Raw genomic sequence first — 15,561 nt, 5'->3', positions numbered from 1 at the left:
CATCATTCTTATATAGTCCTTTTCCTCAGTGGTCCAATAGTGACACACTCAACTTCCAGCCATCAAGTCCACATTTTAGCCAACAGGGTAGAGTAAGAAGTAGGTGATAGGTACACACTTTATTAAGCACAAGTTCCAGAATTATTCATATCTCAGGCTAAATTATATTTTTTAGTTGTAGATGGACACAATACTTTTATTTATTTTTATATGGTGCTGAGGATCAAACCTAGTGCCTCACATATAGTAGGCAAGTGCTCTACCACTGAGTTACAACCTTAGGCTAAAATTTAATCAGTGGGTATGATGGTTGATTTTAAGTATCAATGGACTGGATTACGGAATACCTAGAAAACTGGTAAAACATTGTTTTTTTTTTTTTTTTTTTTTTTTTAGTGTATGTGGAATACCAGCCATGTGACTGGTATTCCAGGTCTTTAAAAAAATATTTATTTCTTTTAGTTGTAGTTGGACACAATACTTTTATTTATTTTTGTGTGGTGCTGAGGATCAAACCCAGGACCTCGTACGTGCTAGGTGAGCACTATACTGCTGAGCCACAACCTCAACCCCAGGTCTTTCTCTTGCATATGGACTTTTTCTCCTCTATAATCACATGGGCCAATTCCCCTAATAAATCTCATATACCTATATTTTATCTATCTATATCTACCTCCTATCAGATATATCTATCTATATATAACTATATATATATCTATATATATATCTCCTACTGATTCTGTCTTTGGAATATCCCAATACAGTGGGTTATATCTAAGTGGCAAAGATGCTGGGAAATGTATTCAACTTGAGAAACAAGAGATACAGGGAGACAATGCAAGGATATGGCACACTAATGATCAGCCCTTCCTCCGTTGTAGGTAGCATCCTATCCAAAGGTTGAAGACTAGTCACCTGGAATCCAAGAATCTTCAAAAGGTAACTCTGAATATAAAAGACTTCATTACTCTTTGTGGTCCCCCTTTTTTTGATTATTGTTCTTCTATTAGCATATTCTAATTTGAAAAATTTATTAGCAACTCATTGCTTTTAAATTATATTTAAATTATTTTTTATAACTCAGTAAACTTTTTCTTGAAAGGAAAAAAAATGTGCTTCCAACTACAATATATATTAAGTACTGAGTTTCTCCAAATCCTTCAATTTTAACCTGATGCTCTTCCATTTTTCTTTTATTCACCTAGGCACATTTGTAGGCTTTTGTTTTCATAAAATGCATGTTATCATGATACACATTTTCTAATTTTCTTTTTGCTTAAGAAATACATCATAAACTGGTATACCACAGATTAACAGCTGGAGATGTGACTTCATTCACTTTAACCACTCCAGAGTATACATAGCTGTTCTATAACTGATTGGGCCATTCCCCTTTGATAGACTTTCAAATATTTTCCAGTTTTCTGCACCACAGGCCACGTTGCAGTAAACTTCCTGTATGATATCCTTGTATCTTGGAACTTTTAGTTCTGTGGTAGTCTTCAAAGTAGGAGTGCTGGGTTAAAAAGTGTATATTTTCAAGTCTAATTGATAGTCAAATAACCTTTTAAAAAGATTGGAACAATACACATTCCCATCAACAATGTACAAAAGTTTTCATATATACTAATTTTGCCAGCACTGTATGTACGTCAGTGCTGATAAATTTTGCCATTCGATTGATATCACAAATGGTACCTTGTTTTGATTTACATCTCATGGACCACTTTGATCCTCTTTCATATGCTTATAGAAATGCAGAAGAACATGATTCAAAGCACAGAGAGAACACTTTTGAGTTTGGGACTCACAGCCCTATCATCTATTGTGTGACACAGGCAAGTTACTTTATTCGTCTGAGCCTGTTTATTTAGCTGTGAAACAGAGAAAGCATTACTTATCCTCTAGAGTAAATTGTGAGGATTAAAAGAGGTAATGTTTAAAAAGTGTCTGAAACAATACCTAGCAGAGCAAGTATTAAATACAGTTAATGATTACAGGCATGTAGAGCTCACCAATGCTTCAATCAACAACTAATAGCATATACCAGAGTGGTCCCGTAAAATACAGTCTAGTGGCATCATAGGTCTTTTCTTAGTTGTCTAAGCACATTCTGATATTCATGACAAAACTGCCTATCAACACATTTTTCAGAATGTTATCCCTGCTGTTATGTGAAAATGACTGCATTATTGTAGTTATCAACTTATAGGAATTCTCTGTGCATTAAGGGTATTAATTCTGAATCTGTCACTTCTATTGGAAATATTCCTCCAATCCATCATGTATCTTTTACAGTTTTGTTTTGTATATTTTTATAGTTTTGTTACAGTTTTGTTTTGCAATTACTTTTATGGTTTCTAGATTGTTTTACGATGATCTCTCATAAGAATATAGCTTCCTAAATATTCCAATATTTCATCTTAACATATAAATTTGTAGTCCTACTGCTATTTATTTTTATGTTAGGAATCTTACATGTTGGGATTTGGGTGCTCTCTAGGCATCTCTATAATTAAACACATCAAATTTAACTTATAAAACTTCATGGTAAGAGATATGGAAGAAGGGCTGGGGATATAGCTCAAATGGTACGGTGCTTGCTTTGCACGCACAAGGCCCTGGGTTCAATTCCAAGCACCAAAAAAAAAAAAAAAAAAGAGCGCGAGCCAGGGAGAGTGCGCCTGCGCGTGCTGCAATAGCTTATTGGACTGTTTTGAATTATAAGAGTTTTCAATTTTTTTCTTTTAATGGAACCTTCTCTCTGACCTTTTTTTTAAAAAAGAAAAAAACAAACTGGAACCTTTCTTTTTCAAATGAAATATTACAATAAATTCCAATACGCAAAACTGAGCTGTCCCTGTTTGAAGCAGGAAAAGATGAAGTTTCAGAAGTATCTCAAATCAGAGTCAGAACCCTTGAGTTTGGGAGTCACAGCCAAACTTAAAAAAAAAAAAAAAGCCTTGGAAATAAGAATAAAGTTTAGATTCTATTCTGAAGCCATGGGGGAACCATTCAAAGGTTTTAAACAGAGAAGTGACATAATCAGATTTATGTACCACTCTGCTCTTAGCTGCTTTGGAAAGAACAGATTGTACCAGGACACTAAAGGCAATGAGACCACTAAAAAGGCATATAGCCCCAGCAACAGATAATGCTCCTTTGAACAAGAGTGATAGATGTTTTTGAGAAAACATCTTCTATGAGAATATCAAGAGAATGTAATGACTAATAGTGAGGTTCAGGGTGAAAGAAAGGGAAGAATCAAGAGTAACTGTTGCAATCTGGCCTGAGAAACAGGTGGAAGGTGGTATAATTTACCAACAAAGGGAATACATGAACAGATTTTTGAGTGGGGGAAAAACCCTCCAAACACAGAACAAAAAAGTCCTCCCCCCAAAAAACCCCATGCATTTTAAAATGAATTCACACTTTTCTATCAATAGTGTTTGTTGGGTGTGATGTAGTTATAGACACAAAACTGTATCTGGTATTTATCTCGTGTGTGTGTACATACATACATATAAATTTTTTTTTCCCTCCAAAGATATTTGATAAATGGGATGAACCAAACTTTAATTTCTGAGATATCTGGAGGTTTGGAATTTGAGTCCTCCCAGATTCAGATCAACACTCTTTTCTGTCACAAGAAATCTTAATATCTTACAAACTCAACTAGCATTGTACTTTAGCAATTTGGGGAAATGATCTTTTAAGTGCTAGTTTGGACTTAAGCACGAAGGCATTTATTCATCCTGGACAGAGAAAGACCCTGGATTTTATTCTTTTCCTAAAAAGTTTCTGGGTTTGGGGTTATTCTAGTCTCTTCATTTTAATTATCCAACGAAATCTAAGTAACCATTCATGTCCTATGGTTTTGGCTTTCTTTATTCACTTAAAATTTATTTTTATTGTCAACAGCTACCTGGGTTTCCAAATTCTGCCCTCATTAGGCGTATGAATCCAAATGATAAGAAGGAATTCTTTTACTAGCTGTTTTGCCACTATGGACTTCCCTACTCAAGCCCCTGGGAATAGAGAAAGATTTATTGCTTAGTGCAATAATCAATTTGAGATCCTCCATATATATTCAGGAGGGTCTGAAGCCTGTCATTTTACTCTATTAACAATTTTTGTAATTATTCATTTATTTGGTTATAAACAATCAAAAATATTTTGTCTGACAAAAAGAGCTCATACATAAATAAAAGTCTACAATCAGGCAGATCTGGATAATTAAGACTTGAGAACAGGAATCAGGGCTCTTTGGGTATCTTACATCAATGTATTCTCTGAGACACTATCATCAGAACTACTAAATTCCTATCATTTTGCATTTCTTCTTTTGAAGATCCAAAGTCCTGGTAGAAGTACAAGTTTGGTCTGCTCAAATCTTAGAGGGTAATTTGCTATACTCATACTAAAATGGGAAGTAGCTTTTCAAAGGAAGAGTGGGGTTTTATCATTGAAATAAACAAAGTGATTTTGAGCAGGCCAAAGCAATGGTTGTCCATTACACCAATATTAATGTGTTGGAGAAAAGGAAAGAAATTACAATGAAGCAGTTACCAGGAAATTGGGAAGAAAATGGAAAATGTCACAGCACATTTTGAGATGCTGGTGGGAGTTGTTTGTACTGCTGCAAGTTCAGGTTATATGAGTTATGTAATGGATTTAGCAGTCAAAAGGTCATTACTGACCTTGAGTGCAGTGATATATGAGCATCTCAGGTTTTAAAAAAAGGTGGCTTACTTCCCTCTCTCTGCCTAATATAGATACTGCAGTAGGGGGTCTTAATAAGGTTAACATCACTTAAGAACTGGAATAATCTTTGAAGAACACTATAAAGTTCTGATATGGGGGAACCATTCAAAGGTTTTAAACAGAGAAGTGACATAATCAGATTTATATACCACTCTACTCTTAGCTGCTTTGGAAACATTGAGATCTACTAAAAAAAAAGTGACAATTAAATATAACAAATTAAAAAGTAATAATTACCAAGCTCTAAGTTTCTCAATGAGAAGTATAGCAATACATAAAAATATGTATCTTAATGTTCACTTTTATAAAGGTGGGCATTTTTAATCATTTGAAAAAACAGGCTCAGTGTTAAGTAACTTGCCAAGGTCAAACAGTAAGCACTAAATTTTTAAAAATTCTTTATTTTTTAAATAAAGTTTAAAAAGTAATGTGGCAGTGTAAAATATTCAAATACAGAAATGTGTAAAGTTAACTCTCGTGTAATCTACTGTTCAAAGAAAGCCATTAATAGACTTCTATGCATTTACAAATATAAGCATATACAAATGAGTTCACACTATATATTTTTCTATCAATAACTTGTTTCACTTAATATATCATGGCCATTTTTCTATGTCCATTCCCAACAAATGTGCCTTGATCATTTTAACAGATTTTCTTATGTGGTTTAACTGTATTTTATGTAACCAATCCTTTACTGATGGACATTTAGGTGTTCTATTTTCTACCATGTAATTTTTATCCTTCTGTAGTAACTTAAATATCCTCTCAGTCCTTGTCTCATTTCTTTAACTTCAGAAAATGTCAGTGAGGCTATAAACCTTAGTTTAATAAAGCCTTGGACCTTTCAAGTTTCAATGTTTGTATAAGTACTGTATTAGTCTGGACTCACTTTCAAGTAATAGAAACCCAACTCAAAGTAACATAAGCAAAAAGGGTATTTATTGGTTCACATAACTGCAAAGTCCAGGGGATATACTAGCTTCAGGCACAGTTGGATCCAGGGGCACAAATGCTGTCATCAGGACTCAAGTCTCTCCATCTCTGGCTGTTTTCCTTTGCACTGGCTTCATTCTCAGAGTGGCTCATGCAATGTCGTGATAGGCCTTATTGGTTTGAGTTTTTCATTCTACAAAGCTAAAGCACCTCCATAAAGAAAACTTCTTCACAATTCAGTAAAACTCCTAGGGTTAACAATAGACCAACTTGAGCCAAACAACCATTCCTGAACCAATAGCTATGATCAAGGACATGGATTTTGTTGATTGATGAGGTCTGAATTACATGTATACCCCTGAAGCCCAAGGCTCACACTATCCAAATCACATGGACTGCAAATAGGAAGATAGGGTTTCAAGAAATATCATGAAATTGCTACAATGAGATGGAATGGATGCTGGGCAATCAAAAACAAATGATGTTCAGGATACGACCAGATATTGAAAAAACTTGATCTCTGCTTATGAATTTGAATGCTGGCATTGTTTCTTCACTGGTAATAAAATTGTTTTAAAAATAACCATGAGGGATGGTTTTCCTGTCCTCAGGAAGTCTATAATCCATTTGAATGGAATAGTAATTTATGTCCAATAGGGTACTTTGGATGATACCAGAGTTTCAATACAAGCAAACTCAGCTGAGTCTGAGAGTCCCATTATCTTCGTGACATGAAGTAGGACCACTACGTTCCTATTGGCAAGTAGTTTTGCAACGCTATATGAGTCTGTGATAAATTATTAAGTTCAGTGGAAAACTTTTCTCGTGTTCCTTTAAGTCTTTTGCCAAGTTGAACTGGTACATTCCTATGAGTACTGGTGAACCAGACTCATTTCTGTTGCTGCAGAAGAGAGAAATGGATTTGCTTTCCATCTGCTGCACTTTTCCCTTCCGAATCTGGCAGAAGAGGTCCCAGGTGCCAAAAATGGTCAAGTGTAGCTTACTCACCACTAGGAGTGTGCAGCATGATCCTTTCCTGTTGTGAACATTAAGTCCTTTTGGGGTGAAGTATGGGCTGCTTCCATTCAGAAATCCTTGATGGAATTGGGCACAAGATATGCTGAAATTGGCTATTGTCTTCTCAGTCTGATTGCAGAAACATGTTAAAAAAGGCAGGTTAAGAGTTGAGACAGGTAAATTGACAAGCAGGGCAACTTCAACAGGACCAGCCATACCAAAAGACAGGATATAATGTGGCGGATTAATAAATGTTCTATAAATTAGTTTTTGCCCTGGGTACTTCAGAATTATTCTACAGGGTTTACTCTGAATACCATTTTCTGATCTTAAAGGGCTAGTCAGGTATAGCGGCTCTCATTTTCCTGTTCATTTGCCCAAGAACAGCCAGCTCAAAGGCCATATCCAATCTAGACCTGAGGGTCTGTTTATCAGTTTACACTATATCTGGGAGCAGCAGGGTCAGTAGAGCCAGGTTTGTCAAAGTTGGCCCTACTTTCTTTGGTAATCAAGTCTTCATCTTCTGTAACTGAGCTCATCTCTGAGAGTCACCTTACAAGCAAGTCAAGGCCTCAGACTGGTTGGATGGCACTCTTGAAAGATTTGGATAAGATTTGAGGTGTGGAGATAGTAGGCAAACTCCTGGGTTTAAGTTTTGGGCTTTTTGCCTTCTTAATTACCAATTCTTAAGCACAGGATACATTTGACTCTTGAGCAGATGATCACTTTCATATTAAACCCTTCATTTTGATTGAGTATGATAGGATCAGAGGGAATAACTGGCAGTGTAGATAAATGTCTTTTTCTGAAAGGTACAGGAAAAGCACAGGGGGGAAAAATCTGACAACTTGACAATCTGAAGACAGCAGAAAAAGTGATCTTGAAGATATAAAAGCTGTATATATAAGCAGAATAGTCATCCAGATTTAATGTGCTGAGGGTAAGCAGTCTACAGCAACAGGACTAAGTCTTGTTTGATGATTTGTAGAATGAATCACATAATCACGATTAATCTAGAGGCTAGGAAACAAGGACATAAAGAAAACATTTCCAGCATTGAATGTGTACATTTGTTAAAGTGGCTGAGGATGGCCAGCCCTTAAATTGTGCAGTAAAGGATGAGATTTTTCTCAGGACACAAATCGAAGTCTCTTCATTTGATATGATTTGGGAATTCAAGAATTGAATCCTTATTACAGAAATAAATTGTCCTAATGACTAACAGTATCTCACAGAAAGGAATAAAGCCAACCACTTTTAATTGGTATAAAACAGCAGTATTGAGACAGATGTGATTTAAGATCCACGAGGACAAAAGTTTTAAGTATTAAAATCCTTTGCTGCTGTATTTGTATTTTTTTTTCCATATCAGTCTGACAAAAATGTAGCCCAGCGAGTTGGCTACCATGGTCTGATCAAAGGGCCTATGTTTAACTATCACTAGCATATATAGTTGATGGTACCAGGCACAAAAGATTCATATTACAAGAACATTTCTCACTGGCTATAAGAAAAATTTTCCAAATGGCTTCATTTAAAATCACATGAGAAGGGATGTCCAAAGATTGTCTTGAAGATCAGCTGTTACATGTAGCTAGAGACTAGTATTCATATTAATTTTGTAGAACAAGCAGATATGCCAAGTGATGGAGAAAATTAAAATTAAACAAAAACCCCAACTTTTTTAAAGGCTCACTTGTCCTGGAAATAACGGTTAATTGAATATAAACCAAGGAGCAGTGTAAACTACCACTGGTTGAGTCATATAGTGATTTGTAGTTTGAAAAGATGAATGATAACCAGGTACTGAGCCCCTTTGGGAAATGCTGCCAATATTTGGATTCTGCTTTCATAGTTAGTTATCCCTTGCATACGAAGTATAGTACCATGGTTAATGATGAGAGATCAAATGCACAAGTTGGTTTAAGATGGTCTCAATGAGGAATCAGTTTCAGTATCAACCTGTAGGTTTTTCATGTATCCAAGGAAGGTCTAAGATATCATTCATGTACTTCAGTACCAGTAGTACATCTGGTGTTTAAGAAGGTTGGTAAGTGGGATTTGTCAGTATAGGGTGCATATTAGTTGCTCTCTGGGTCTATCCAATTCCAGGAGTGATTTTAAGCCCATCTGGGATGGAGGGCTATTAATGAAGGTTCATTTGACACTATTTTCAGCCCACATGACCATTCTGGGGGGCAAAGGCATTTCTTGCACTTCGTCATTTCTTGCATATTCCTAAGTCTGCAGTAAATATTCATAAGAATGTTCAGCATCAACTGAATATGGACCACATTGAGAGAAGGTACACAAAAGATTAGAATGCCACTCAGCTCAAACACGTCATCTGGGGCAGTAGTTTTCAAACTTTGCTCTGAAGAATTCTACATGTTGCAGGAAGTCTCTTTTGATGTCACCATGGTGGTAAAGGATGATGGTTATGGCAGGTTGCAGACCCCCACTTCTGCTTCACTACTTCATTTAGAGCAGCTTCACTTTTACTCTGGGCTTCCATATTTTCATTCAAAGGACTTCATGGCCACAAGTCTTTGGAAAACCAATGATCTAAGAATAAGCTGTTCACAAAATGCTGAAATACAAAAAATAGGTCACAGAAACCAGAAACTAGGTAAGCAAAGTCTATGGTAAGACAAGATTTTTTCTATTCATTCTTTCCTTCATATGGACCCCTTACAGGTTGATGAAATTAAAGATCAAGTCTCCTACAAATTGATACCTAAAGCCAGGCTTATGACTACCAGAGAAGAAGACTATGATTCTTAGTTGCAATAGCAGTGGGGCTTTTAAATATACATGCAAAATGCATCCATCTGTTTGTAAATGTAACTTCAAGAAGCTGGTGGCTCGATGACTTTTCTTTAAGCACTGCTAACACCTCTATGAGCCACAACTCAAATTCTAAGAAAATATTTCCTCTTATCACTTCTCCTTTTCTTGTCTCTTCCTCCTGTCCGTTTCCCAACCTCCTCACTCACCTGAGATGCAACAAAGTTTATAGTACAATTTTAGGGAGAAGTATACTAAATGTCATGAAACTCAGTTTTGGGAGGCAGAATTAACTTTCTCCCATTCCCCAACCTTATAGTCCCACAAATATTCTAAAGGATTCCTTAACAAAAAACAAAGGTAATGATCAACATATGGGATCCTCAGATGATAGACATACTAATTCAGTTAATGAGAGCCAGGTGCTATGGTACACACCTGTAATGCCAGTGACTTGGGAGGCTAAGGAAGGATAAGAGCAAATTTGAGGTCAGCCTTGGCAACTTAGTGAGACTGTGTCAGAATGAAAAATAAAAAGGACTGGGTATTTGAGTGTTAAGAAGCTCAATGTTGGGAAAAATAAAAAGACAAGGTATGAGAATAAGGTTTTCAAAAGATACTATGTTTATTACGGGTCTCTAGGCCAATTTGTTGGTAATCAGGAAGCCCTGGTTATACTGCTCTAAAGCAATTTTTCATTCCATTAAAAGGAATGCTGCCAAAAAAACAAAATAAAACAAAATCCTATTTGATTAAACTCAGGACATAATGGGCAAAAGAGTTAAATGGAGCTCCTTTAATATTTTACACTGCATTGTAGGAAGGGATACATCTTACAGAATTAGAAGTTCTACGAGATACTCATCTACCATATACAGAGGGAAAAAAATTGCTCATATTGTAAATATTAATTTGGGGACAGAGGACTATAAATAAGTTCCCTGTGTCTATTAGTATTACACAACAAAAAGACATGATATGAACAAGATTCCTAACCAATTAGGCCATTTTTTATGATCTTCTTGAGAAGATCATAAAAAATGGACTGAAGAGCTATAAGTTGCTTTGTTTCACATTGGGCAATCTTGTTACTGATGAAAACATGCTTTTTTTGACTGGACAGTCTACCACCATAGACAGTTTGCTTCTCTACCCTAGGGATGCTGCCGTGTAATTCTGATCTAGGTGTACCAATCACATGATTATACATAAAATATCCTCAAGGGGTCACCAGATCAAGCTGAAAACTTTTAGAATTCCCTATCTCCAGCCATTATAACACTGTGGGTAAGTTAATGCCAAGGACAATACTGGACTGGGAGTCAGAAGGCTTGGCCTCTATCACTTTGTAGCTGAGTCACCTTGGTTAACTGCTTTACCTCTTAAATTCGGGTTCCCTCATTTAAAAAAGGGATACATTATTGTGTTATTTTGATTATTGAAATAAATGTAAAAGTGCTTTGAAACCGTAAAGTGCTAGGTAAACAGGGGATTACCATATAGGTGCTATCTTGATGTATCAAGAGGCCTTCTCTTGAGTCTGACTGTAGTCTTGTGAGATGCCATTAGGTAAAGGGATTCCTTAGTAGAATTTCTTATGTTTTGTGAAGAGTTCTGGTTCCTGAGTAATCCCAAAGAAGATGCTATAAGGAATTCACTGTGCCTTCTTTTGATCCCAATGGGTCAGAGTATCTACTTTCTCATTCAGTAGGCTACTACAGTTTTGACGTAGAAAAAAGAACAGGGTCCAGTGACCTTGATGGGATTCCATCAAGATAGTTAGTTCATGAACTTCAATCATTTGAGATTGGGGGGGGCATGGTCTAATGCTGTTCTCAAAGAGATGTTTCCTTTCTTCTGACATAGTTGACAATTACAAATCCCCTGGTCCAACTTTATTGTGTCTCTCTGAAGGCTTTAACTGAAGAAATGAAATGTACACTCATGGAAAAAAACTGGGCCTTTGTGTTAAAATAGCTTCAGCCATTTGGCTTCAGGACTCTTGACTACACTATAAAGGGCTGTGCTGACTCTGGGTACAACAGGAAAGGAGTGGAGGTAAAGGCCACATCATGATGGATGAATGCCTCTTGGGTCACAGTGTCCACTGGAATGATGCCTTCTTCAGTAGTAAAGTGGCAGGAATCACCATGAGCAAAAATCCAGGTACCAGGTCTGTAGGCTGATGGTCTAGCAGAAGGAAGGTGGTCAGAAGGTCCAGGTGAACACTCAGCAATCAGGAGGCACAGGACTAGAAGGGGCAGGGATAAAACAAGTAAGATAACAAATGCATGGGACTATAAATACAGAATTCTAAGACTGGGGAGAGTCTGCTAGTAGCACAGCTGCCTGATAGATACTAATTCTTGACCAGCCTGGCTTAGAGGCTGACAGATGATAAACTGGTGTGAGTGAGGAGAGCAAATCCAAAAGGAAAACACAAAGGTCTGATTAGCAATTACTAATAAGAACTGAAAGACTTCTTTGGCAAAGACCTCCTGCCTTCTCAGAAGGAACTGAGATGCAACAAAAAGCAATTGCCCCAAGACCCATATTTTGGGGCAGTAATTTGATTGTATTCCAGCTGCTGAGCTCAGTTGCTAGAGAGAAGGAAGTGGCTATGCAAGTGGCACATAGTGAATTTAAAATTTATATACAAAAAAGAAACCATATTGCCTTTCTCCCTTCCTCCTTTTTAAATCATCTCCTTTAAAAAGCTGCCCTAACTTTAAACATTTTGAGTAGGAGAGAGTAAGACCTCAGTTCTTGCCCGCTTCTGTATAAAAAAATTCCCTTCAACATATCAATTGCTCTTTATGCCCGAGGGCTTCGTATATCTTTTAAAATTTAGAATTAAACTGGTAAGGTGGTGCATGTCTATAAGCTAAGCCCAGCAACTTAGGAGGCTAAGGCAGAAGAACCACAAATTTAAGGACAGCCTCAGAAACTTAAGGAGACTCTATCTCAAAATAAAAAGACTGGGGATGTAACCCCCCCCCCCGTTTCAATCCCCAGTACTCTCGTCAAAAAAATTAGAATTAAAAAATAAAACATGAAATAAAGATAGAAATGGGCCTAGAATATTTAGTGACTTTTCTTCTAATCAAGAAAAATTTTAGTTATTAAACAGTGATTAAGCACACACTCAACTGATTCTGAGACAGCCTGTTCTCTAAAGTCTTCCTTTGTAATAAATGCTTCATCAGAGGTAGTGGTATGTAGGTGCATAAAACAAGGTCCTTTTCAAAGGATTTGCTATCTAGAAAGAGAACAAATGCATGCAAATAACTACAAGAATTTGCATACAAAGAGAGATGAAAGATATAATAATATGTTATGTTTAAAGGTTAACAACCTGGTTAAAGTTAAGAGATTCATGGGGAGGAGAGTGAGCTGGATGCTGAGGAAATAGCAAAATTCTGACAGGTAAAGAAAGAGAAGGGCATTTCCAGTGTAGAGAAGAGAGTATGAACAAAAGTGCAGAGATGGTGAAATAGGGCATTTTGGAAAATGTCAAGTACCGTAATCCACTTTGGATGGAGTGTTATCAGTTTGCACAGAAGTTCTGAAGAGAAACTCAGGTCTTCTAATTCCCATAAACATTGCTGGTGGCAGTGCTTGCTCAGTTGCCTCTTTTCTCACAGCAAGGTCAACAGTCCCCAGATTAAAAACAGAACAAAACAAACCAAACCAAAAAAACTACCTCCAGAATTCCTGCCACATCCTGACAAGCTCTTCTGGGTTGCAGGTCCAGTTCTTGAAAATCTGGAGTCCATGGCTGCAGCTACTAAAAGTTATCTGCTTCAATGATTGCAGGACACTGTAGCAAAACCTTTTCAACCTCCAATCCTGGACATCTCATGTTTTGTTACAGAATTTCAAGCTTTGAGTTCCAGTTGTTTTTCTCCTCCTTTCTCTGGAGGAAAGCCTCTTATCACCACAGTCTAAAGATTCTTTTGAGGTACATCCAGACTTAATTACAAAAGAGCTAAAGACCAACACAGTTTTCTTCAAAAAAAGTCATTTTTTCTGGGAGTGAATCATTTGTCTCTGCCCTTTAGGTAAAGGAACAGTCAACTGATTTTTTTTTTCAGACATTTGAATGAAACAGCAGAACTGGCTAACATCTAATCGGACAAACTACACTTAAAAGTGTTCATGTTCACTTGCTTAGAGCTGTACCACTTGGTAAGCACCACTCCACAAAGTTAAAATGTTTGAAATCCAACTGTTCAAACATTTTTAGTGTTTGCTGGATAACAGACTGGAATTTGATAAAAGCAGCTGACAATTAACAAAGAAACAAAAAATGGCATTTTGGCTGCCTCGTTATCACACTTATAACCAATAGAATACATGGCAGGCCAGGAAAGTTTCAAATCGCTACCAAATCTGATTTTTGAGGTTCAGCAGGAGTTTTAACAGAACTTTTCAGAGCATGTTAGCCTTCAAATAAAGAAAAAACCCAAAACATCTTCAGGAATTCCATGCCTGTTCCAGTGAGCCTGCTTGCTAAAAATCCATGTGCACCATTAATTAGCTGGGCATGGCAGCACCATTTAAAAATAAGCCTATTCACTACCAAACACACAAACTAGGGACACAAAATAGGAGCAAGTGAAACATAGCAAAATGGTCAAAGAAAGAAAGGTAGTCAGACACCAGTATAAACAGCAAAAAACAAAGAACTTCTGGGCCAAAGATTAAATATGCTTGATATTACAGAACACATCCACCCTTAATTGTAGCTGCTTTACATTGGGTGCCATTGTACCATGTACCATATACATCAGCCATCCTTCAGGCACCCCATGGCGAAAAGAAAGTATTCAGAACAGAAGCCAGCAGGGCTTATCGTTACCCCCAATATCCATAGAAACAGCTCACATATCCCAGGGACTCAAACGGGGGGCTTCAAATTGGTAGTAAAGGATCCCAAATGACATCTAGGCCTCAGTTTCCTCCCCGTGGCATAAAGGAAGTGGCATACAGGAATCGATCTTAACTCTTCTGGGTCACAGGACCCTCTGAAAACTTGCCAGCTGTGGATTACCATTCCTTACAAATGCATGTTCCCACAAATTTTCTGCATACAGTATCTGGGAGTTTTAGGGATCTCCAACTCCAATCTAAGGTTCCCAGGTTCAAAATCCCACAAATGGGTAATTGTTGTTTTCTTACAATTCAAAAAACATTACAATATTCATCTTTTACGTATACCAACGCCTTATAGTTTACAAAGCGCTTTCAACCCCACATACAACGACAGGCAGAGGAGGAAACTGAGGCGCAGACAAATTACAGAGTGATTTGCCTAAGGTCACTCGGCCAGCTGGTGGATAGGCCCGGAAGCAAACCCAGCTCTTCTACTCCAGGGCTCGTATCCCCACCCCGGAGCTGCTGCCAGAGATCCCGCATCTCACTAAGGCGGCATGAGGAGGAAAAGGCAAAGTAGAAAGCCCACCACCAACCATCCTCCAGCTCCCTCCTGTCCCCCCAACTGGGTTCTTGCAGGCCCGGAAGGGTGGCGCCAGGCCTCCAGGCCGGCCCCGGCCACCCCCGCCTCCCCGGCCGCGCCAAATCCCGCCGCTGCCGCCGCCTCCCCGGGAGCGGGGCGGAGGAGTTGCCCGCCGCCACCGACCACCCGGACGACTCCTCGTCGAATCGCAAACGCATAGGCCGCCGCCCGAGTTCTGCGTACAAGAAGAAAGACGCGGCGCGAGCGCCAACGGCCACCGGGCGCGCGCCGCGGCGGCCGGGCCTGCGCCCCAAGAGCTGGATGCCAGAGCAGGAGAAAGAGCCGCCAACCGATCGCTCGATCGACCGCGCGCCCGCTCCTTCGCCCTACCAGACCGGGGAGGGGGGGAGGGCGCGCCAGGGCTTCTTCGAGTTAGGGGCCTGACTCCCCGGCGATGAGACAAGATGGCTCCTCCGGTCCGCTCTGCAGCTACCGTCCCGGCTGCGTCGCTCGGCCCGCCCCCGGTACTGTTTCTTTAAATGGCGGAGAGGGTCAAGAAAGCAGGAAGAGAGGAGCGCTCTCTCACGTGACAGGGGCGG

The 15,561-nt window shown here is 38.5% G+C and overlaps 1 protein-coding gene across 1 annotated transcript; it reads right to left on the bottom strand.

Annotated features, from left to right (window-relative positions):
• Window positions 1-5,684: 5,684 nt before the first annotated feature.
• Window positions 5,685-15,394, bottom strand: LOC113196816 (taurine up-regulated 1 protein; the record flags this gene model as incomplete). Its single annotated transcript, XM_077796448.1, has 3 exons — window positions 5,685-9,307; window positions 11,001-11,755; window positions 13,026-15,394. A coding segment is annotated over one exon (468 nt), but the record flags the coding sequence as incomplete, so codon positions are not given.
• Window positions 15,395-15,561: the final 167 nt, after the last annotated feature.

The sequence above is a fragment of the Urocitellus parryii genome, chromosome 3 (assembly GCF_045843805.1).
Source record: "Urocitellus parryii isolate mUroPar1 chromosome 3, mUroPar1.hap1, whole genome shotgun sequence".
NCBI lineage: Eukaryota > Metazoa > Chordata > Mammalia > Rodentia > Sciuridae > Urocitellus > Urocitellus parryii.
The sequence above is the reverse complement of the archived record's forward strand: the minus strand, read 5'-3'. Positions and strand labels throughout refer to the sequence as shown.